The sequence below is a fragment of the Myxine glutinosa genome, chromosome 4 (assembly GCF_964187855.1).
Source record: "Myxine glutinosa chromosome 4, kmMyxGlut1.1, whole genome shotgun sequence".
NCBI classification, from domain to species: Eukaryota; Metazoa; Chordata; class Myxini; order Myxiniformes; family Myxinidae; genus Myxine; species Myxine glutinosa.
Genome location: NC_136264.1, coordinates 153,757,565 through 153,782,194, shown reverse-complemented (window position 1 = coordinate 153,782,194; position 24,630 = coordinate 153,757,565). Strand labels below are relative to the sequence as shown.

General features: G+C 39.3%; 3 protein-coding genes across 3 annotated transcripts in view; 1 reads left to right on the top strand and 2 right to left on the bottom strand.

The window, feature by feature from the left end:
* The window catches only part of LOC137425432 (uncharacterized), a 109,830-nt gene that overhangs the window by 48,295 nt on the left and 36,905 nt on the right, over positions 1-24,630 (bottom strand). The gene's annotated exons all lie outside the window — the stretch shown is intronic.
* The window catches only part of LOC137425771 (pituitary homeobox 3-like), a 124,469-nt gene that overhangs the window by 80,869 nt on the left and 18,970 nt on the right, over positions 1-24,630 (top strand). The window lies entirely within an intron of this gene.
* Positions 2,425-11,070, bottom strand: LOC144891489 (uncharacterized). Its single transcript, XM_078775110.1, has 5 exons — positions 10,147-11,070; positions 9,904-10,056; positions 9,452-9,575; positions 9,014-9,231; positions 2,425-2,431 (listed from the first exon to the last, which is right to left on the bottom strand). The coding sequence occupies exons 1-5, from the start codon at positions 10,200-10,202 to the stop codon at positions 2,425-2,427; spliced, it is 558 nt and encodes a 185-aa protein (XP_078631236.1). The 5' UTR covers positions 10,203-11,070.

The following is a 24,630-nucleotide window of genomic DNA, read 5'->3' as shown; positions in this document are numbered from 1 at the left end:
GGAGAAACTTTTGTTAGATTTACTTTAATGGATGTCTTTCCAGTATAGTTAGAGCTCTTCCTTTAAATGAAATAGAGGGCTCATGTTATTTTCCATAACTGGTTTTACCCAAAAATTTCCATATTTATCTTTGTTCAATTTAACATCTTTGACATATTTTTCTATATCTTCCACCGAAGTAGAGATTGATTGAAATTTGTCTTTTGTGCTTTGAAACATAGTATTTATTAATGAATAAACTTGCGTTTAGTTTAAGTAAAAATTTACCACATAAATATGATAAGTTCTGAAGGATATTTAGAATTCCAGACTCTCCATATGATAAATTAGAGAATTGTCCGGCTTGTGATAGAGTGGGGCTTAATGATGAGGATTCATATAAACAATGTATTTTCTGTGATTTAATTTTAATTAATGATAATAAGAAATATAAAAAAATATATAACTCTTTTAAATTAGAACCAAAAATGAATTACTTTACAAGATTAATAAGAGAGATGAATGTTAAGTATTGTGATGATAATACACCATTTCTTTCAAGGGAAGAGACTAATTGTATTGAGGAAATGTATAAGGGTTTAATGATATTTATTATTCAAAATAATTTAATGGAAATGTTAATACAAGATACTATATAAATAAAATAATGGATTATTTTGAAATTAACCCGAACTCAGGATAAAATATAGAGTTTCTCAAATAGCTCAAAAAAGTTGGATAACTTGTTTTCCAAATATATAAATGAATGATTTTTACCCGTTTGGGAAAATAAGATAAAATTTAATAACCATAAAAACATTCCAAATTCATTGAGATGTCTAATAGTTGGTTCAAGCGGATGTGGAAAAACCTGTTTACTTTTAAAGATGCTCCTTGGTTCTAATTTTTTAGATTATGATAATTTAATAATTTTTACAAAGTCAAGTTTTCAACCCGAGTATCAACTACTCTCACAGGGTTTTAATGCGGGTCTTAAAAAGGAAGACATTATCGGTTTATTTAAACTTCAAAACAAACTAAATGATTATAATATTGATGATATAATACAATTATTTTGTGATACACAGAAATCAAAATCGAAACCCATAACTTGTATTCTCAGTGATAATACGGATGATATACCTTCACCTCAAGATTTAGATAAATCAAAAAAGAACCTTGTCATCTTTGATGATTGTGTTAATGAGAGAAACCAAACAGTAATGATAGCTACTATACAAGAGGGAGACATTCTTCTTGTAAATTGTATATATCTTAGTCAATCATATTTTCAACTCCCTCGACGCTCAATAAGAAACAATGCCAATACTTTTATTTTATTTATGTTAAATTCAATAGATGTAAATAATTTTTGGAGAGATAATTGCTCTACGTTATGTAGTAAAAAAGAATTTGAAAATTATATGAAACACACGATTGGAAAATATAAATATATTGTTGTGAAACAAGATGAGATACTAAATGATATTTTTCAATAAATAAATACAGAAAATGAATACTGAAGAAAGAGAAAGAAAGTTTAAGGAACATCAACAATTAGTTTCAAAAGTTGTTAAACAACAGGAAGAGATAAAGAAGAAACGGAGACAGAAACTAACTGGTGAAGAAGCCTTTGAAAGAAAACAAGAGAAATTCTTTAAACCACTTTTGAAAACTCAACACCCTACAGTTCCCACGGTAGAATTTACTCCGAAAAAACTTCAAATGCTCAAGATTTTAGTCAGATAACAAAACAAGAACTTGGTGAATTAGAATATGATGACGAGGGATTATTTCGGAAACTTGAGGAGGTAAATCAACCCCCTAATTATGTTGTGGAAGCTCTTCAAAACAATGAATATTCGGCGGTTCAAAAACCAGAGCAGGTCTCATTCCAACAGAAGAACCAGCAGTGTTTCATCTTGTGGAAGAAAAGGTATTGATATTTAATGATGAATTGATGTTCTTGAGTTCTACTCAACCAAATGTTAAATTAACTCCAAGATTAATGTTTCTTCTAACAAACCCCGGATTCAGCGGTTCAAAATATTTTGAGGAACCACTTGATATGGAAAGAGAGGAAGATAGGGTATATATTGAGTTGCTAAATGCACTTGATTATGGAGTTTCTGTTGCTGGTAAAAGTAAGAAGAATGAGAAGGAGAAACATATTATTGATGCTTTAAGTAAGCTTGGTTCGGGTGTTAGTTTTCTTCCAAATGACCCATCACAATTAGTTAATAGGCTATTATTGTTGTTAGGTAGTAAGAAGGCTGGAAACAACAATTGTTTTAATGAATCCTCAGCCATTTTAGATCAGTTGATGAATATGAAAATAATTAATAAATGTCAATACAAAGATATTTTATTAGATATTAAATAAGATGAGAAGCACAATTCTTAGTTTTAATTTCACAACGGAGCGATTACACAGTTTCCATTCCCTTACCCACTACAACTTGACCCCCTTACCTCATATGAGGCATCTTTATTGTCGATGGAAACTTATAATACCTTGTTTAATATCACAGAGAAAAACAGCAAGTTTAGTTATAATCCAGGAAGTGGATATAAAACTATAACTGTTTCACCTGGAGCTTACGAGATTTCTCAAATATCTTCAGAAGTCTCTCGCCTTATGAAAGAAAAAGGTGATGAACCAAAAATATTGTAATAGATATTCAAAAACACACTTCAAAATCAACTATTAAACTTAAAAATAATTATAAAGTTGATTTCACGATTGAAAATTCGTTTAGAGAGCTATTGGGTTTCTCTTCAAAAAAGATTGAAAATAACGGGACGTTTTACAGTGATAATGTTATCCAAATATCCTCCGGTATAAATTCAGTATTAATTCATTGTGATTTGATTGATGGTGCTTATAACGATGGAATAAGAACAAATACAATATTTTCATTCAGTGCATACTCAACCCCGATTGGTTATAAATTTAATATGGAACCAAAAAATCTTGTCTATTTACCTGTGTCAGGAAAAACCATATACAGAGTAAATTTTAGGATAACCGACCAAGATAATCGTATGATATCCTTTAATGATGAAATTATATCCATCAGAATTCACCTACGTGAAGTTTTTCAATAAATAAATAATGGTTATTGTGAGAAAACACGAGTTGGGAAAATATAAAATAATTACAGGGAGGGCATGTTCCTTTCACACAGACTATACAAGGTATGTGGGTAGAGGATACTATAAACCTAAGAGACAACGAGGTGTAGGTCATCAATTTCGAAATAAAGGAGATGGGATAATTGATACTCTAATGGGTATTGGTTCAACCATCCTTAAACATAAAGACCTAATTGGTTCAACTGCTTCTGCCGTGGGCTCCGTTGCGGGTGCTATAAAGAGTATAAAAGATGCTCAAAAGGAGTCTCATAAATTACAAGCAATCAAAGAAATAAAAAAAGGTAAAACTCAACTATCTTCACAAGAACGACAAAAAATCATTAAAATACTTGGGTCAGGGTTTCAACAATTTTAATGCTATATAAATACAAGTATGGAAGCGATTGATAGTATCTATGATTTGGATGATACGATTATCATTTCAAACTCCACTAAAAAGGAAGACTATTTTAAGGTAAATGCTATAACAGGAACAGACTGGAATTCAAACGGAACAAAAAGTTTTGAAATAAATAATCAACAAACTTACTTGAATATAGCTGATAGTTTCTTGCTGTGTAAATTTAAATTCACTAAGGCTGCGAATAATACTAATGCTACACTCGTAAATGATTTCTTCTGGAAAATGTTTGACAGTGTCCGCCTGTATATTGGAACACAAGAGGTTGAAGCGGTTGATTATGTCTCTGCTACATCTGAAATGATGAAATTTACACTATATTCGTTTAGTGATAGAATGGGTAAGGGAGCTGTTGAAGGTTTTATTCCTGATATGTCAACGGGTACAAACGCAGACCCTGGTTATAGTCAAAGGAAGTCAATGTATAATGATGAAACAAAAGCAGTGAATAGTTTTACCGTAGCAGTACCTCTTAAAGGTATATTTGGATTTTGCGATTATGATAAAGTTTTGTATGGTCTTAAAATTAGATTTCAACTACAAAGGAATGATAATGTAAATAGGTTGCTTTTTGGGGATGAAAATGCTTTTGGAGACAACAATAAATTTGTTATTAATGATTTGTGTTGGTATATCAGTGAATATACTCCTAATCTTAAAACGGAAGAGATGTTAAATAGAAGACTTAACTCAAAGAAACCGCTAAATGTATCATACCTTAAAAGAAGATGTCAACACGTTAAACTGGAACACACTACCTACACTTGGAATTTGGGTGTTCTTCAAGGAAAGCCACGATACCTCTGGCTCATTTTTAAAAAACCAGATGGAGAGGACGGTACTAATAAGAATAATGCGCTGAGTGATAATGCTAAGGTGAAACAACTTCGGGTTTCTCTTGATGGCACATTTTATCCGCGAGATAGATTGGAAATTGATTGGGAAAAAAATGATTATGCGGAAGCCTACAAGTCCTACCAAAAGGTGTGTGAAAGTAATGGTAATAATGATCCTATTTTGGATATGGTTGCGTTTCAAAAACTTTATACAATCTACGCAATTGACCTGAGTTCTCAAAAGGAAACTATAAAGTCTAATCGAGTGGATACTTCTCTATACATTGAAAGAGGGGAGAGTGAAGAGGTTAATGCATATTGTTTGCTTTTGGAGGAAACAGAATTACAGATTAATACAGATAATGGTGTTATGATTAATATCACATAGGTTTTTTCTCATAAATAAATGGTTGGGGTATATGTTAATCAAATCAATCTTAATAAATTAACATCTTGTATTCAAAATCAAAAGCCTTGTATTATTAATGTTAATACAATTCAAAGAAAAGGAGCTGTAAGAATTGATGTTTTACTCACACACACACAAGTAAAAACACTAAATGATGTTGGATCACTTAAAATTAAAATGACGAAACCTATGTTAAAGAAATATTCAATAGATGAGTCAAGAGGAGGATTTCTCCCGTTTCTAATTCCTTTATTTGCTGGTTTAAGTGCGGCGGGAGCATTGACTGGTGGTATTTCAGCAGCGGTAAAAACTGCTAACGAAAGGAAGGCACAACTAAAAGCTCAAAAAGAATTGGAAAGACATAACAAGGAGTTGGAGAAACAAATTAGTGGAAGTGGTGTAATTGTAGATTTTGCTCAAAAACTTGAAAGTCTACCTGATAAAGCTAGATTGTTGGTTGGAGATATGCTTTCCTCTATCGCTCAAGCGGGTGTTAAACTAACTAAACGGGGTAATGGATTGTATCTTTCTCATAAATAAATGGATAAATGGTTTAAACAATTTGGAAAGAATACAACGTCAAATATAGAACTAGCTAAGTATTGTAAAACACTAAAAATTGATAATGTGGTTATTTGTATGAGAGATGAATTAACACATATAAATAAGAATACAAAGAATATTATTATGAATTTAGACACACAGAATGGTTCTCATTGGGTTTGTATTCATAATAGTCAGGATAAATATTATTTTGATAGTTATGGTATGCCACCACCTGTTGAAGTAATACAATTCTTACAGAATGGTGTTTATCAAACATTCCAAGTTCAAGAAATTAATTCTAAATGTTGTGGCCAATTATGTTTATATGTATTATTTCAACTCAACAATAATGAAAATTTTTATGATATCATTTTTTATCTAATATAAATGACCTATGTTGGAAAAGATGGTTCTATCTTTGGAAAATCCTCTCAGGATATTGATTTATCAAATTATTATACAAAGGCACAGGCTGAACGACAAAAATATAGTGTAAGTAAAAATATTAATATGAAGAATACTTATAAATTAATCAATTATCCAAACCCTACAGATGCGAATGACTTGATTAGATTCAGTGATTTATCACAATATATATCTTTAAAGAAAACAGCACGTTTTGTGAAACAAGTAAAATTTACAACCACAACACCTGGTTATACTGACCATACACCTTTCCTCATTGAATTTAACTACCTGCTTACAATTAAATTTTATAAAGAAGGACATTTAGTTAATATGCGAATTAATAAATGGGGGTATGATATGCCTGATTTAGGGTATAATTGGTCTTTTTCAATAAACATAGAAGACCTACATGATTTAAATCAGTCTCGTAAAGAAGAATATTATCCACTTGGTGAAGATAAGGATTTATGTGGAAGTACAATTAGTAAACAACAAATACGTGATTTTAAGAAAATAAAAATATATGATAGTATAGCGATGGTTCGCATGACAAAGAAGGAAGGTAATGAGATAAGGATAGAAAGCCGAGGAATACAAACCGATTTGGTAGTGGGAAGATGGGGTGGTATTACCTGTCATAATATTAATCTCACATATATTTCTGATACATAAATGGCAGGAAGAAGACTACAAGAGAATTATAATTTTTGTATTCAAGGATACCTACAAGAAAAGGGTGCTCGGTATTACATACCTTATGATTTGGAGCATATACATGGGAATTTTGTCATAAAAAACTGGCCTTATACTGATATTGTTAAACCCACAAATAGAGACTTGTTTAAAATATTAAATAAAAATGAACTTCTCAAAGTTATGAAATATAAAACTCTTTTAGAAATCGTCAACAAATCTTATTGGTATCCTATTATGAGAAAAATAATTATAGATACAAGAATATCTCAAAATCCAGATGAGTATATGTATAATATTCTTTGGGGTTCAAACTCAAGGGTAGCAAGGGATGAGGAAGGAGTTGAAGAAGAGAAGGAGGAAAGAGAGAAAAAGGAGAAGGAGGAAAGGGAGAGGGAGGAGAAGGAGGAGAGGGAGAAAAAGGAGGAGAAGGAGGAGAGGGAGAAAAAGGAGAAGGAGGAAAGGGAGAAAAGGGAGAAGGAGGAAAGGGAGAAAAGGGAGAAAAAGGAGAAGGAGGAGAGGGAGAAAATGGAGGAGGAGGAGAGGGAGCAAAGAGAGAGGGAGGAAAAATATAAAAAGATGGAAATCACTGAGATTCATAAAAGATTGAGTGTATTAAAGCAAATAAATCAATCTCAACGCACCGAAGAGGAAATTAAAGAATTAACAACTCTTATGAAGATAATGGTTTCAAAAATAAGAACGTCAATGTCTTCAATTTCAGAGATTTAAACGAGAAAGTGGTGAAGAAGAAGAAGAAGAAGAAGAAGGAAAAGATTATGTGATTGATGATGTTGGTGTCATTGACTTTAGTTAGTTTTTATTTGTAAATAAATGGAGGAGAGAGTGAAGGCATTCCTTAGGATTCTTTATGTTTTAAAAATAAAGATTGAAATGTATATGTTGAAAACCAAAAAGGTTTTGATACTCTGTCGGAATTTTTCTGATAAATAAATATGAGTTATTGTCTCAAATGTAAAAAGAAAACTAAATCTAAAAATATCTCTTATGTTAAAGCTAAAAATAATAGAGTTTATCAAAAAGGAATATGTCAAGTATGTGGCTCTAAAAAGTGCCAATTCATCTCTCCTAAAAGAGGAGGAGACATACAAAAGTTTCTGTCAGGAAGTAAATTTACAACAACTGGAATTCCAGGGGAATTACACCTTCCAGGGTATTCTTTCTGTGGTCCAGGAACAAACTTGGATAAAAGATTAGATGAGGCTGACAATCCTAAACCTTGGTCTAAACCTACAAATAGGGTTGACGAAGTGTGTATGAAGCATGATATTGCTTATGGGAAAACCACTACGTTGACTGAAAAACATAAAGCCGACAGCGAAATGTTGTATAATTTGTCTTTGATACAAAATCCAACGTTGAGAGAGAAAGTTGATAGGTTTATTGTGAGAAATTTGATAAATGCTAAATTGAAACTTGGTCTTGGTTATTCCTCAAAAAACTATTAGGCTCTAATGATGCCATCAAGACTGAGGAGCTTTTGGCTGAAGAATTACACAAACCTATAATCACAAAGTTTAAAAGAAGGAAGGTTTATTCTAAATACACTGACCACATATGGTCCGCTGATTTAATTGAATTGAATAATGACAGGGGATACAGGTATGCTTTAACCGTTATTGATTTGAGGAGTAGATTTGCCTGGGTTGTCCCTTTAAAAAATAAAAGGGGTGATACTTTAATGTTAGCCTTTAAGCTAATATTTGATCGGGATAAAAGGAAACCAAAGAAGTTATGGACTGATGAGGGAACAGAGTTCTATAACAAAATATTCATGAAATTTCTTAAGGGGAAGGGTATTAAATTATACAGCACCTTTAATGAAGGAAAGGCAGTTGTTATTGAGCGTTTTAATCGTACTTTAAAAGAGAAATTATATAAAAAATTCACACAACTCGGTTCTCAAAAATGGGTGTATTTAATTCAGGATATTGTAGATAATTACAATAATACAGTTCATTCATCAACACAATCAAAACCATCAGAAACATTTACAAAATTAGAATATGAAAAGGAGATTAATTTGAGAAAGCCCAAGTTTAAAGTTGGTGATATTGTAAGGATATACAAATGGAAAAGCCATTTTGAGAAAGGTTATACACAAAAATGGACTAATGAATTATTTATAATCGTTGATGTAATGGCTACAAACCCTTGGACTTACAAATTAAATGATATAAATCGAGAAGAAATCTTGGGTTCATTTTACTCGCAAGAATTACAAAAAACAAAGCTAATAATTCATTAAACAACATTTCTATTCACCCCACCCATATTAGCTAATTTAATTCGTGGTAATAATAAAAAAAAATTAAATAAATAAAAAATCATAAGCCACGCCCACACCGACCCCGCCCACACAGACCCCGCCCACACAGACCCCGCCCACACAGACCCCGCCCACACAGACCCCGCCCACACAGACCACACCCATCATCCCCCACCCTCCGTGCACCCCCACCCTTGACCCTTCACCCCCCTCATCCCACCCCCACCTTCCCCACACACACAAGGGGAGGGGAGGGGTGGGATGAGGGGGGTGAAGGGTCTTTGGCAGGGGTGCACCTCCCCGTTCCCTCCTTTATTCTCTTTTTGTAATTAAGAATTAAATAATTGTAAACAAAACAAATATATATAAATATTGAAAACATTAAAATCTTTATATTATTAAAACATTTTTCTTGAGGTATACATTCAACTTCTCCCCAGCATAAGTCATCAATTTCTTCCCAGCACAAGTCAAAGGTTGGTTCAGCAGATGTCTTCAGGTTTTGAATCTCTTTCTATTAAAGACAAGAGGGGAGAGATATTTATTTCATATTTATGTTCCATGTCAAAGCGTCTTGAAAAGCGCTATACAAAATAAATGTATTATTATTATTATTATTAATATAGGGTCGGATGCCCTTCCTGACACCAACCCTGAATCACCTCTTACGATGCGCAGGGATATGGTGTACCTATTATAAACGGTGAACCACACACACGTACACACATGCTTACCTCGAAAAAATCCAGCTTAGCGTCCAGATCGTCGAGATGAAAATTAAGGATATCACAGGATGACAGGAAATAACCATTCCTATGGAGTCCAAAATCGTCCCACTCCAAGCTTTGGTCTTCGAGGCTGCAAACAAAATAAGGAGAAATTACTATGCTGAAGTAAGCTTGACAAAACATCACACACACGCACACACACACACATTCACAGATACATACACACACACATACACACACACACACATGCATAGATACATACACACAAGAACACACACATACACACACACACACATACACACACACACACACACACACAATCTCATTTTTTCATTTCTGTTCCTCACAATTCGATCTCTCTATTTTAATCACAGACACACATGCACACACATACACATACACACACACACATGCACACACACATGCACACACCTCTCGTTTTTTATTTTCTATCATACCTTTCACGTGAATTTTCTAAGAACGGTGAAACATTGAATTCATTCTGAGCCCACCATCTCGGAGGTAGGTTATTCAAACCCGTATTCAGTTCGTTGTGGAACTCTTGAGAAACAACTTGAAATTCTGCCAGGATATTTACAATATTTGAATTGCTGCAATGAATAGGAAAAATAAATTATTAGTTGTATAATTAATCACATACAAAGCTCTCATTAACAGTGTTTAATACCAAATGAACTTACCAATGTCCTGGCGAGTATTCTTCATCAGAGGAAAGACTGGAATAAGACAAGCTCATCTTCGTTCACAATGTTTAAATGTCCCATTCGGAGACCTCTCTTTTTATAATGAACAAAATGTATTTCGGGGAACTGAAGTGCTTGTCAGCTTTTGGAAACTGAGGGCGTGTGTTTGTGAAAAACAGGAAACAAGACAAAGAGAATTCCTTGGAAGTTATCCAAGTGAAACAACGTCATTTCTCAACAGTGAGCTATTAATTAGAAAAGGTTCGAGTGGTATATAAATGGAAAACAAAATGAATGTAAAAAATATCAAATAAGTATAATTGAAAAGGCAACTGGTAAAAAAGTTCACAAAACAAATAAGAGAATTAATTTAAATACCGGTGAGTTGGATGAGACGGTGAGGAGAGTTGTAGGAGAATTAAATTATTTCCCACGCATAAACAAATATTTGTAGGGTCGTTGTTTGAGTGGGTTATATTCACCAGATGATATTAAGAGTAAAAGGTTAAAAGGTCCATAAGGTCAGAAGGATCACAGGTGTTTAAGTGGTCTAATGAATAAGGATAGCATGTCAAAAGGTTAGAAGGTTCGTAAAGAAAAGGGTGAGAGAAATATAGGTGTTTAGGGTCAATGAGGGAGGGAAAGAATTAATATGGAAGTGAATGGGTCAAAGATTAATCTGCCAGATGATATGTAGAAGAAGGATGATAGGTCTATAAGAGAAAACAAATATTTGTAGTGTTTGAGTGGTCTAATGAACAACATTAAGGATAGGTACTACAGACAAAAGGTTCATAAAGATGAGGGTGGGAGAAATAGAGGTGTTTATGATTTTTGAAAAAGACAAGGGGGTAAATGACATTAGATAGGGATTTCCCATGTTAAACGGAGGTGTCCCAGAAGCAACATTATTACACTACTATCCTCCGTCGTGCGAAGTCCTTCCTAGGCACACCTGAGCTCCTCACCACATACAAGGCTTTCATCCGCAGCTCAATGGAATACTGTTCTCCCCTATGGGCTGGTGCTCCTGCCTCACACCTGGCTCGGCTTCACGCTGTTGAATCCAAAGCTTTCAGAATCATTGGAATCTCCCGCAATGAAGCTATCTCTGAGGGCCTTTCACTCACTCACCGCAGGCAGGTAGGTGGTCTTTCTGTCTTCTACCGACTCCTCTCCGGCCTTGCTCCCCCAGCTCTCTCTGTGCTCTGTCCCCCAAATATTCCTACAGGTCGCACAAGATCTGCCAGCCACCCTCTGATGGTTAAACTGCCGAAATCTCGGCTCTCTGCTCACCTTCACTCTTTCATTCCTCTTTTCTCCCGCCTCTGGAACAAACTCCCACACTCACTTCAATCACACTCCTCCCTCCAGGTCTTCAAAACAGCTGTTCACCACCATCTCTTATCTTCCCCCATCCAAAACCTTGATCTTTTCTACCCCCACTAATTCACCCCAGATCCACCTTGTTTGAAATTCCAACTTCTTTCCTGGAAGTCTTGGCAGTGTCCATATGTTTTATACCTCTCCCACCCCCCCCCCCCCCCCCCCTTCCCATGCCTCCCCCCTAAAGCCCTCTCCCTCCCACAGTTCTCTCGATGTCTCCATGTCTCTCGGTCCCTGCTCTCAAATGTTGTGTTTGTGTCCTTCCCCCTCTCTCCCCATCTTGTCTACCGCTCCCGATGTTATTTGTTTTGTGTGTCTGTTTGTCTTTCTGTGTGATTAATGTTCGCTCTTTCACGAGCCTCGTTCTTGTATACAAAAAAAAAAAAAAAAAAAAAAAACCCATTCTTCACTCCTTCCATCTGGTTCTCCTGGGCGGCCATTCTATTTTCCAACCCCGTTAACCCGTCCTTTAGTTCCCGTATTTGACTACCCACGTCCTCCAATTGGCCTCCTAATTTGCCTTCTAGCCCTTCCAACCTGTTGTCTAACCCCTCAAAATTGTTGTATAACTCCTCAAATTTATTGTCTAACCCCTCAAATTTATTGTTTAACCCCTCAAATTTATTGTTTAACCCCTCAATTTGGCTTCCTAGGCCCCCAATTTGGTTTTCCAATCGCTCCCTGTTACCCCTCGCTTCGTCCCTCTGCAGGTCGATGGACGCCTGTATTTGCGCCATAAATTGCGCCATGAGGGCTTGCATGTCACCCACCCCCATTGGCGCAGCGGGCGCGGCTACCGCGGCCATGTGCGAGGTGCCATTTTGTGCCCCTCTAACCTCGTGCGAGGCGCCGCCATCTTGTGCGCCTGCAACTCCCGCTACCGCACCCTCATTGCTCTCCTCCTCCAATTCCTCCCTGGGGTCCTGGATTGCCTCTAACTCCTCATTCTCCCCTACCGGCACCCGATCGCCTTGATCATCCATGGCACGATTTTAAAATTTAGATGTTTAAATAAAATTTCGGCCGCTCGTAAATTTTGACCAAATTTTTTCAGATGTTTTAAAAATTTGGTTCGGGTCCAAATCCCAACTCCTCAACACCAATTGTTATGGATCTCAGAGACGGCACTCCCCTTAGCAAGGGGGGGTTAATCCCCTTGGCCTGTTAAGCTGGCCGTCTCTAGTCCTGGTAATTATAACGCTCTTTGCGGGGTGAGATTGGTCAGGGTTATTGGTCAAGGTGTTCTCCCGAATACCTTTACCAATCCCTCCGCAAAGCAGGGAGACAAGTACCGCTCGCACCACGGACAAAATGGTATTTGCTGAGCGGTTTAGCAATCCGCGATTCGAGCCGTTAGCAATCGACTAACCCGATTCTGAGCATTGGCCAAATCGTGCCACAGGTACCAATGGGGAAAAGACTAAAGCGACCGGATGAGAGGAAGCCAAAGAACCAATAAGGGTAAAGGAAGAACACAGGTTTATTTCTATACTAAAAGAGGAAACGAAAGAAGGGCATTTACAAGGAGAAAAAGAAGAAGATACACAGGGCAACCTTAAAAACAGTCTTAATTATCAACGCCCAGGACAGAACACACAGACTCACACGAAAGGGGAATAGCAGGCAAGAATGACTGGAAGAGGGAGAAGGTCCAGGTGGGACAGCAGGGCTGGAAGGTCCGGGCAGAGGCACAGCATTGAGGTCCGCTCCATGTCCACGCTCCGGGCTGGAGGTGAACAGCCAGCGGCAGCTTCTGGTCTCGTAGCTCACACGGTTGGACAATGCGAATGAAGCGCGGGATTGTCGCCGTCAAACGGACCCACTCTCCTCATTACAATGCTCCGTATCCTCGTCGGGTACCTCACTCATCTGCCGGATCACGTCTTCTCCCTCAACTCCTCATGAACCTTCTCACTCAACTGTTCAAGCAGTCCCTCACAGCCGCTTTTATTGTCCGTGTCGGAATCAAGCCGCCGGCTCCGATGACACGCCTACCGGTTTGCTCACCTCGGCGCTGGTTGGTCGGTAAGGGCTTGCTGACTCCACCTCTGCTGATGAGTCGACGTGCCACACCTTGTTCTGGTGGCTCCGCCCCTTCTTCCTCGGCTTGACCGCATGGCTTATGGCGGCGTGGTGCCAGCAAAACAGCCCAATGCAACGGCGGCGAACGCGGCTGGCAAGCGAAGTATCACAATTTGGAGAGGGAGAGAGCAAAATGGATGGAATGGGGCCTATCTTATTTGATTAATGCAACGCACATTCAACTATTGGGAACAGATCCTTAACTGAAACACATAATAATGAAATAACTACAAAGAGGTCCTATGGTTCGCTACGTCTTGTACATGGACTAACTAGGGTGCGATCTTTAACAAAGCCAATTGATGGGGATATTTACAGGGGGTCATTTATAAGGGAAACATTTACTAAAATTAACTAGTGAAGGTTCTAAAAACCGTAACAATATATATATATATATATATATATATATATATATATATATATATATATATATATATGTATATATATATATATATATATATATATATATATATACATACATACATACATACATACATACATACATACATGCATACATGCATACATACATACAGACATGCACACAGACATGTATATACAGTCGGACCCCTCTATTCGCAGTTCCGCGTATTTGCGGTTGATAAATTACAACCTGCTTCTCTATTCACTGACCTATGTCCCGTGTATTCGTGCTTTTTTGTGGGCGCAACCTTTTTTTTTTCATGAGCCGTGAGCATGACACATTTATAAAACCCATCTCTCACCAGAAATGCACAAAGCAGCTGGACATACTAAAAAAAAAAACATCTTCTCCGAGCAGCGAGCATGACCTGCTTCTACATTCACAGCACTGTGCTTTGCGTTTTCACGTCTTTCGCGGGATATCCCGTCATTCACACTGTGAACAGCTTCACGTGATATCCCGCCGTTCACAGGTAAACAATGTTTTGTGGCATGCTTTGCTGGATATCCCACCATTCACACTGTGAATAGCTTCGCAGGATATCCCACTAACTGCATAACAAGTCATCCCCACTAGTTACTGCAGATAATGAAAAGACTCCACAGTATCTATTAGTGCAATTACCTGTCTTCATTTCTCCCCGATTTAAACAATGGCACGGCATGCATGTTCGGATTTTCATCGACATTCGTGGGATTTGCCTCAACATTTGCGGATTTTGCTTCGCCATTTGCGGTTTGTTTCTCAGCTTTCCCGGATTTTCGCGATTCGAGAACCAATCCCCCCTTTTTCCATTGAAACATTGCCCCGCCTTTCGTGGTTTCGTGCTTCTTGGCACTTTCCAGGAACGTATCCCCTGCGAATATCGGGGTGGAGGTGTATATATATATATATATATATATATATATATATATATATATATATATATATATATATATATACACATATATATCTATATATCTACACACACACACGTGTGTATGTGTGTGTGTGTGTGTGTGTGTGTATGTGTGTGTGTGTATGTATGTATGTATATATGTGTATGTATCTATATATATAAAGTAGAGTTGGCCTCTATCTATGATCTCTAAGATCTCGAGAACCCGTGGACGGATTTGCGAGCGGAAAGTACTGTTCGACTCGGGATGGTCAGGAATGTCACGGAGACATAAACATTAAAAAAATTTCGGGTTTTAAAATTAGCGTATTATTAGCACTAGCAGAAGAGAGAGGGATTCGAAGGGAGGGAGCGCAGCGCTTCTAGCGCTTCTGACTACAGCACACCTTAAAATTAAAAAAACTTCGGGTCTACAATCTCTAAGATCTCGAGAACCCGTGGACGGATTTGCGAGCGGAAAGTACTGTTCGACTCGGGATGGTCCCAGGAATGTCACGGAGACATAAACATTTAAAAAATTTCGGGTTTTAAAATTAGCGTTCCCCTCCCCTCCTCTTCCCCCTCCCCTCCTCCTCCCACTCCCGTGCAAAGCCGGGTACCTCTGCTAGTATATATATATATATATACTATATATATATATATATATGTATATATGTGTATGTATATATATATATATATATATATATAAAGCAGTAAAGTATGTTTGTTTGTTTGTCCTCTTATAACTCGAGAACTACTCATCGCAGAGAAAAACCAAAGGCATATTCGGAATCAGTACGTCTCAGAGCAACTACACCACACCTTAAATTTTAAAAAAAACTTCGGGTTTTAAAATTAGCGTATTAGCGCAGAAGCGCTAGCAGAAGAGGGAGGGAATCGAAGGGAGGGAGCGCAGCGCTCCCTCTAGCGCTTCGCAGCACCAGCGCTTCTGTTAGCGTAATGGTGCACAGGCGGTTCTCACTCTTGCGCATGCGCAAATGCGCTGTTCCGATGCTTCATGTTCCTGCAAAGACTTTGGCGCATGCGCAAATGACGACACATGGGCCACTGTATGTTCGTTTAATACGTACGCGCTTTGATGGGCGGGGCGTATGGCGTTCATGAAATGGTCGAATGCGGAAGTGCTTGAAGCCTTTGCGAGCGACTCGCACGATCTCTTGTCATGGTCCACAAGATTATCACAGAGACGTGCAGCTTCCAGCATTACGAGATATGATCGAGACCTAACTTTTGAGACCAGTCCCAGCCTTCTAGGCCCCGTGGTTGGTTCAGACGACCCCGACAAAGACGTGTTGGATTTTATCGCGAGCCGATTCGAGCGCCGACGTGCCGGCGAACAAAACCAGTCATATCTTTTTAACGCGTGGTTCGATTTTTACAAAATAAACTTTTTCTTGAAGGGCTGAACCGTGCGCTCAAACGATACCGAGTTTGACCCTGGGAGAGCCGTTTTGCGCCGGCAAAGGCGCCTTGTTTTCCGTGATGACCATGTCGTGCTGCATAGATTACCATAAATTATAATATATTACCTCCCCCCCCCCCTCCCCCCCCATTCCCCTCCCCCCCATTCCCCTCCCCCCCATTCCCCTCCCCTCCTCTTCCCCCTCCCCTCCTCTTCCCCCTCCCCTCCTACTCCCCCGCCCAGCAATGCCGGGTACTTCTGCTAGTATCTATATATATAAAGTAGAGTTGGCCTCTATCTATGATCTCTAAGATCTCGAGAACCCGTGGACGGATTTGCGAGCGGAAAGTACTGTTCGACTCGGGATGGTCCCAGGAATGTCACGGAGACATAAACATTAAAAAAATTTCGGGTTTTAAAATTAGCGTATTATTAGCACTAGCAGAAGAGAGAGGGATTCGAAGGGAGGGAGCGCAGCGCTTCTAGCGCTTCTGACTACAGCACACCTTAAAATTAAAAAAACTTCGGGTCTACAATCTCTAAGATCTCGAGAACCCGTGGACGGATTTGCGAGCGGAAAGTACTGTTCGACTCGGGATGGTCCCAGGAATGTCACGGAGACATAAACATTTAAAAAATTTCGGGTTTTAAAATTAGCGTTCCCCTCCCCTCCTCTTCCCCCTCCCCTCCTCCTCCCACTCCCGTGCAAAGCCGGGTACCTCTGCTAGTATATATATATATATACTAGCAGAGGTACCCGGCTTTGCACGGGAGTGGGAGGAGGAGGGGAGGGGGAAGAGGAGGGGAGGGGAACGCTAATTTTAAAACCCGAAATTTTTTTAATGTTTATGTCTCCGTGACATTCCTGGGACCATCCCGAGTCGAACAGTACTTTCCGCTCGCAAATCCGTCCACGGGTTCTCGAGATCTTAGAGATTGTAGACCCGAAGTTTTTTTAATTTTAAGGTGTGCTGTAGTCAGAAGCGCTAGAAGCGCTGCGCTCCCTCCCTTCGAATCCCTCTCTCTTCTGCTAGTGCTAATAATACGCTAATTTTAAAACCCGAAATTTTTTAAATGTTTATGTCTCCGTGACATTCCTGGGACCATCCCGAGTCGAACAGTACTTTCCGCTCGCAAATCCGTCCACGGGTTCTCGAGATCTTAGAGATCATAGATAGAGGCCAACTCTACTTTATATATATAGATATACAGTATATATATATATATATATATATATATATATATATATATATATATATATATATATATATATATATATATATATATATATATATATATATATATATATATATATATATATATATATATATATATATACTAGCGGGGTCACCCGTGGGAATCCCACGGGCATGGATGTGTGTGACATTTCGACATATTGAGTTATATGCTGCACATTCATTTTTACAAAATGGTTACTGGCAAGTCATCAGATCCAGAAATGGTGTGAATTTAGTTATTTCACATAATATGTGACCCCTCACTCCTCTCCACCTGACACTCTCCTGTCTCCACCTGACACTCTCCTCTCTCCACCTAGCACTCCTCTCCTCTCCAAACCCTCACATCCCTCTCCTTTCCAATCCCTCACCTCTCCAATCCCTCACACTCCTCTCCTCTCCAATCCTTCACACGCCTCTCCAATCGCGCCTCACACTCCTCTCCAATCGCGCCTCACACTCCTCTCCAATCGCGCCTCACACTCCTCTCCAATCGTGCCTCACACTCCTCTCCAATCGTGCCTCACTGCCTCACACTCCTCTCCAATCGCGCCTCACACTCCTCTCCAATCGCGCCTCACTCGCCTCTCCAATCGGCTTTCCCCGTCTCGTTTCTCTCCTTTTTCTCCCGTCTCGTTCTTTTTCTTGCTCCAAATCGGCCCGTCGGAATCACTCCTCTCCAATCGTGCCTCACACTCCTCTCCAATCACGCCTCACACTCCTCTCCAATCGTGCCTCACACTCCTCTCCAATCGCGCCTCACACTCCTCTCCAATCGCGCCTCACTCGCCTCTCCAATCGGCTTTCCCCGTCTCGTTTCTCTCCTTTTTCTCCCGTCTCGTTCTTTTTCTTGCTCCAAATCGGCCCGTCGGAATCGGAAATCGGCCCGTCTCGCCCGTCGGCCCGTCGGAATCGGAAATCGGCCCGTCTTGCTTTTGTGCTTGTGCGTAAATAAATTGTGTTCATGACACCATTTCTGGTGTTGGGCTAGCGGCTAGGGTGCCGGCTTAGGATCCTGGGTTCGAATCTCGGTCGATCGCCGAATTAATGCCAGGGGGGTTGACTCAGCCTGTCATCCTTCCGAGGTCGGCTAATTGAGTACCAGTTCACTGGTAATTCCCTGTTTGTCGTTGAAGGCGGCAAAAAGGGTTGGCGTCAGGAAGGGCATCCGGCCGTAAAACATTGCTTCAAAAAGGGGACAAAAAAACAACAACTACCACGGTCCCCGAAAAGGCCAACCCCCGCTTTGCGGGGAAAAATGGCCTCTAAACGGTGGTTTTTACACTATTTCTGGATCTGATGACTTGCCAGTAACCATTTTGTAAAAATGAATGTGCAGCATCTAACTCAATATGTCGAAATGTCACACACATCCATGCCCGTGGGATTCCCACGGGTGACCCCGCAAGTTTGCATTGACGTTCGTCGATGGACTCGTTCGCCCGTCTCATTCGTTTTCTTGCTGCATCCTGTTCAAGTGTGCGTTCTTCATCGATCGTCTCATTCATTTTGGAAATAGAAGTTTCCACGCAGCGCATGAATTGTCACGATCCTCAAGAGGAATTTGTCTCGTAATCATCAAATGATAAATGGCAAGTAAATTATATTGTGGAAAATTAAAGATTTCAAATAAACCTATTTAAAGTGTATTCGCACATAACTAATTTTAAAAAACGAAGAAATATCTCTCGGTAATTTCCTGAAACATATTTTACTTCCGGCTAATAATGTTGAATTAAATAAAAACGAAGAAATATATGTCGGCATCATTGTTGACGTTTTTGTGACGACTGTCATCAAACGAAAAAGTAATATATCTTAACGGAAAAGCAAAAGCGAATTTTTAATATATATCGACACGTTGCCGTCGGTGTCATGTTGGGCGGTGTATGATACACCATGACGCGATTTTTAAAAATATATCTCTGCATTTTCCCGCGTGTGTGGAATGTTCTCAATTATTGCTGACACCGAGTCCAAAACCATCGATAAAAATGAAATCATATGGTGAGTTAGATTGGAGATAAAGGCGTGAGAGAGACTCAATGGCCTTGAAGTTGAAGTTACAGGCGTTTGAGAATTCATTTCGTTCTATAAACGGCAACTTTCATTGGATTTCCTTCCCGTTTTTTTTCAACCGAGTCGAAAACTATGTTAGCGACTGTGAAAAATGAAATGATATATCGAATTTTTAATATGTATCGACACATTGCCGTCGGTGTCATGTTGGGCGGTGTATGATACACCATGACGCGATTTTTAAAAATATATCTCTGCATTTTCCCGCGTGTGTGGAATGTTCTCAATTATTGCTGACACCGAGTCCAAAACCATCGATAAAAATGAAATCATATGGTGAGTTAGATTGGAGATAAAGGCGTGAGAGAGACTCAATGGCCTTGAAGTTGAAGTTACAGGCGTTTGAGAATTCATTTCGTTCTATAAACGGCAACTTTCATTGGATTTCCTTCCCGTTTTTTTTCAACCGAGTCGAAAACTATGTTAGCGACTGTGAAAAATGAAATGATATATCGAATTTTTAATATGTATCGACACGTTGCCGTCGGTGTCATGTTAGGCGGTGTATGATACACCATGACGCGATTTTAAAAAATATATCTGCATTTTCCCGCGTGTGTGGAATGTTCTCAATTATTGCTGACACCGACTCTAAAACCATCGATAAAAATGAAATCATATGGTGAGTTAGATTGGAGATAAAGGCGTGAGAGAGACTCAATGGCCTTGAAGTTACAGGCATTTGAGAATTCATTTCGTTCTATAAACGGCAACTTTCATCGGATTTTCTTCTCGTTTTTTTTCAACCGAGTCTAAAACTATGTTAGCGACTGTGAAAAATGAAATGATATATCGAATTTAAAATAGATATCGACACATTGCCGTCGGTGTCATGTTGGGCGGTGTATGATACACCATGACGCGATTTTAAAAAATATATCTCTGCATTTTCCCGCGTGTGTGGAATGTTTGTGGAAAATTAAAGATTTCAAATAAACCTATTTAAAGTGTATGCGCACATAACTAATAAAAAAAACGAAGAAATATCTCTCGGTAATTTCCTGAAACATATTTTACTTCCGGCTAATATGTTGAATGAAATATAAACGAAGAAATATATGTCGGCATCATTGTTGACGTTTTTGTGACGACTATCATCAAACGAAATAGTAATATATCATAACGGAAAAGCAAAAGCGAATTTTTAATATATATCGACACATTGCCGGCGGTGTCATGTTGGGCGGTGTATGATACACCATGACGCGATTTTAAAAAATATATCTCTGCATTTTCCCGCGTGTGTGGATTGTTCTCAATTATTGCTGACACCGAGTCTAAAAGTAAAACCATCGATAAAAATGAAATCATATGGTGAGTTAGATTGGAGATAAAGGCGTGAGAGAGACTCAATGGCCTTGAAGTTACAGGCCTTTGAGAATTCATTTCGTTCTATAAACGGCAACTTTCATCGGATTTTCTTCCCGTTTTTTTTCAACCGAGTCTAAAACTATGTTAGCGACTGTGAAAAATGAAATGATTTATCGAATTTGATTTGAAATAAAACTGGGGGAGAGCAAGACACCACGGGCCTACAAAACAGGACTCAAAGCTATGCGAGTTAATAAAATGGTGGATATTTGTTTATAGCCACTCCCAGAATGGGTGGAGCTATGGGTGGAGCTACTCTGCAAACCGAGTAAGCCACACCCCGGACAGACACCCAACAGATAGACAGACAGACAGACAGAATCATCTACGGCTATTATAATATAGACTAGCGGGGTCACCCGTGGGAATCCCACGGGCATGGATGTGTGTGACATTTCGACATATTGAGTTATATGCTGCACATTCATTTTTACAAAATGGTTACTGGCAAGTCATCAGATCCAGAAATGGTGTGAATTTAGTTATTTCACATAATATGTGACCCCTCACTCCTCTCCACCTGACACTCTCCTGTCTCCACCTGACACTCTCCTGTCTCCACCTGACACTCTCCTCTCTCCACCTAGCACTCCTCTCCTCTCCAAACCCTCACATCCCTCTCCTTTCCAATCCCTCACCTCTCCAATCCCTCACACTCCTCTCCTCTCCAATCCTTCACACGCCTCTCCAATCGCGCCTCACACTCCTCTCCAATCGTGCCTCACACTCCTCTCCAATCGCGCCTCACACTCCTCTCCAATTGTGCCTCACACTCCTCTCCAATCGTGCCTCACACTCCCCTCCAATCACTCCTCTCCAATCGTGCCTCACACTCCTCTCCAATCATGCCTCACACTCCTCTCCAATCGTGCCTCACACTCCTCTCCAATCGCGCCTCACACTCCTCTCCAATCGCGCCTCACTCGCCTCTCCAATCGGCTTTCCCCGTCTCGTTTCTCTCCTTTTTCTCCCGTCTCGTTCTTTTTCTTGCTCCAAATCGGCCCGTCGGAATCGGAAATCGGCCCGTCTCGCCCGTCGGCCCGTCGGAATCGGAAATCGGCCCGTCTTGCTTTTGTGCTTGTGCGTAAATAAATTGTGTTCATGACACCATTTCTGGTGTTGGGCTAGCGGCTAGGGTGCCGGCTTAGGATCCTGGGTTCGAATCTCGGTCGATCGCCGAATTAATGCCAGGGGGGTTGACTCAGCCTGTCATCCTTCCGAGGTCGGCTAATTGAGTACCAGTTCACTGGTAATTCCCTGTTTGTCGTTGAAGGCGGCAAAAAGGGTTGGCGTCAGGAAGGGCATCCGGCCGTAAAACATTGCTTCAAAAAGGGGACAAAAAAACAACAACTACCACGGTCCCCGAAAAGGCCAACCCCCGCTTTGCGGGGAAAAATGGCCTCTAAACGGTGGTTTTTACACCATTTCTGGATCTGATGACTTGCCAGTAACCATTTTGTAAAAATGAATGTGCAGCATCTAACTCAATATGTCGAAATGTCACACACATCCATGCCCGTGGGATTCCCACGGGTGACCCCGCAAGTTTGCATTGACGTTCGTCGATGGACTCGTTCGCCCGTCTCATTCGTTTTCTTGCTGCATCCTGTTCAAGTCTGCGTTCTTCATCGATCGTCTCATTCATTTTGGAAATAGAAGTTTCCACGCAGCGCATGAATTGTCACGATCCTCAAGAGGAATTTGTCTCGTAATCATCAAATGATAAATGGCAAGTAAATTATATTGTGGAAAATTAAAGATTTCAAATAAACCTATTTAAAGTGTATTCGCACATAACTAATTTTAAAAAACGAAGAAATATCTCTCGGTAATTTCCTGAAACATATTTTACTTCCGGCTAATAATGTTGAATTAAATAAAAACGAAGAAATATATGTCGGCATCATTGTTGACGTTTTTGTGACGACTGTCATCAAACGAAAAAGTAATATATCTTAACGGAAAAGCAAAAGCGAATTTTTAATATATATCGACACGTTGCCGTCGGTGTCATGTTGGGCGGTGTATGATACACCATGACGCGATTTTTAAAAATATATCTCTGCATTTTCCCGCGTGTGTGGAATGTTCTCAATTATTGCTGACACCGAGTCCAAAACCATCGATAAAAATGAAATCATATGGTGAGTTAGATTGGAGATAAAGGCGTGAGAGAGACTCAATGGCCTTGAAGTTGAAGTTACAGGCGTTTGAGAATTCATTTCGTTCTATAAACGGCAACTTTCATTGGATTTCCTTCCCGTTTTTTTTCAACCGAGTCGAAAACTATGTTAGCGACTGTGAAAAATGAAATGATATATCGAATTTTTAATATGTATCGACACGTTGCCGTCGGTGTCATGTTAGGCGGTGTATGATACACCATGACGCGATTTTAAAAAATATATCTGCATTTTCCCGCGTGTGTGGAATGTTCTCAATTATTGCTGACACCGACTCTAAAACCATCGATAAAAATGAAATCATATGGTGAGTTAGATTGGAGATAAAGGCGTGAGAGAGACTCAATGGCCTTGAAGTTACAGGCATTTGAGAATTCATTTCGTTCTATAAACGGCAACTTTCATCGGATTTTCTTCTCGTTTTTTTTCAACCGAGTCTAAAACTATGTTAGCGACTGTGAAAAATGAAATGATATATCGAATTTAAAATAGATATCGACACATTGCCGTCGGTGTCATGTTGGGCGGTGTATGATACACCATGACGCGATTTTAAAAAATATATCTCTGCATTTTCCCGCGTGTGTGGAATGTTTGTGGAAAATTAAAGATTTCAAATAAACCTATTTAAAGTGTATGCGCACATAACTAATAAAAAAAACGAAGAAATATCTCTCGGTAACTTCCTGAAACATATTTTACTTCCGGCTAATATGTTGAATGAAATAAAAACGAAGAAATATATGTCGGCATCATTGTTGACGTTTTTGTGACGACTATCATCAAACGAAATAGTAATATATCATAACGGAAAAGCAAAAGCGAATTTTTAATATATATCGACACATTGCCGGCGGTGTCATGTTGGGCGGTGTATGATACACCATGACGCGATTTTAAAAAATATATCTCTGCATTTTCCCGCGTGTGTGGATTGTTCTCAATTATTGCTGACACCGAGTCTAAAAGTAAAACCATCGATAAAAATGAAATCATATGGTGAGTTAGATTGGAGATAAAGGCGTGAGAGAGACTCAATGGCCTTGAAGTTACAGGCCTTTGAGAATTCATTTCGTTCTATAAACGGCAACTTTCATCGGATTTTCTTCCCGTTTTTTTTCAACCGAGTCTAAAACTATGTTAGCGACTGTGAAAAATGAAATGATTTATCGAATTTGATTTGAAATAAAACTGGGGGAGAGCAAGACACCACGGGCCTACAAAACAGGACTCAAAGCTATGCGAGTTAATAAAATGGTGGATATTTGTTTATAGCCACTCCCAGAATGGGTGGAGCTATGGGTGGAGCTACTCTGCAAACCGAGTAAGCCACACCCCGGACAGACACCCAACAGATAGACAGACAGACAGACAGAATCATCTACGGCTATTATAATATAGACTAGCGGGGTCACCCGTGG

Excerpts from the sequence above, each read along its gene's own strand:
- LOC144891489 (XM_078775110.1), bottom strand. The coding sequence starts at position 10,202 with ATGAGCTTGTCTTATTCCAGTCTTTCCTCTGATGAAGAATACTCGCCA. Across the intron at positions 9,576-9,903 it reads TTAGAAAATTCACGTGAAAG|CCTCGAAGACCAAAGCTTGG; the intron begins GTATGATAGAAA and ends TTTTGTTTGCAG. Across the intron at positions 9,232-9,451 it reads CTAAGCTGGATTTTTTCGAG|AAAGAGATTCAAAACCTGAA; the intron begins GTAAGCATGTGT and ends TGTCTTTAATAG.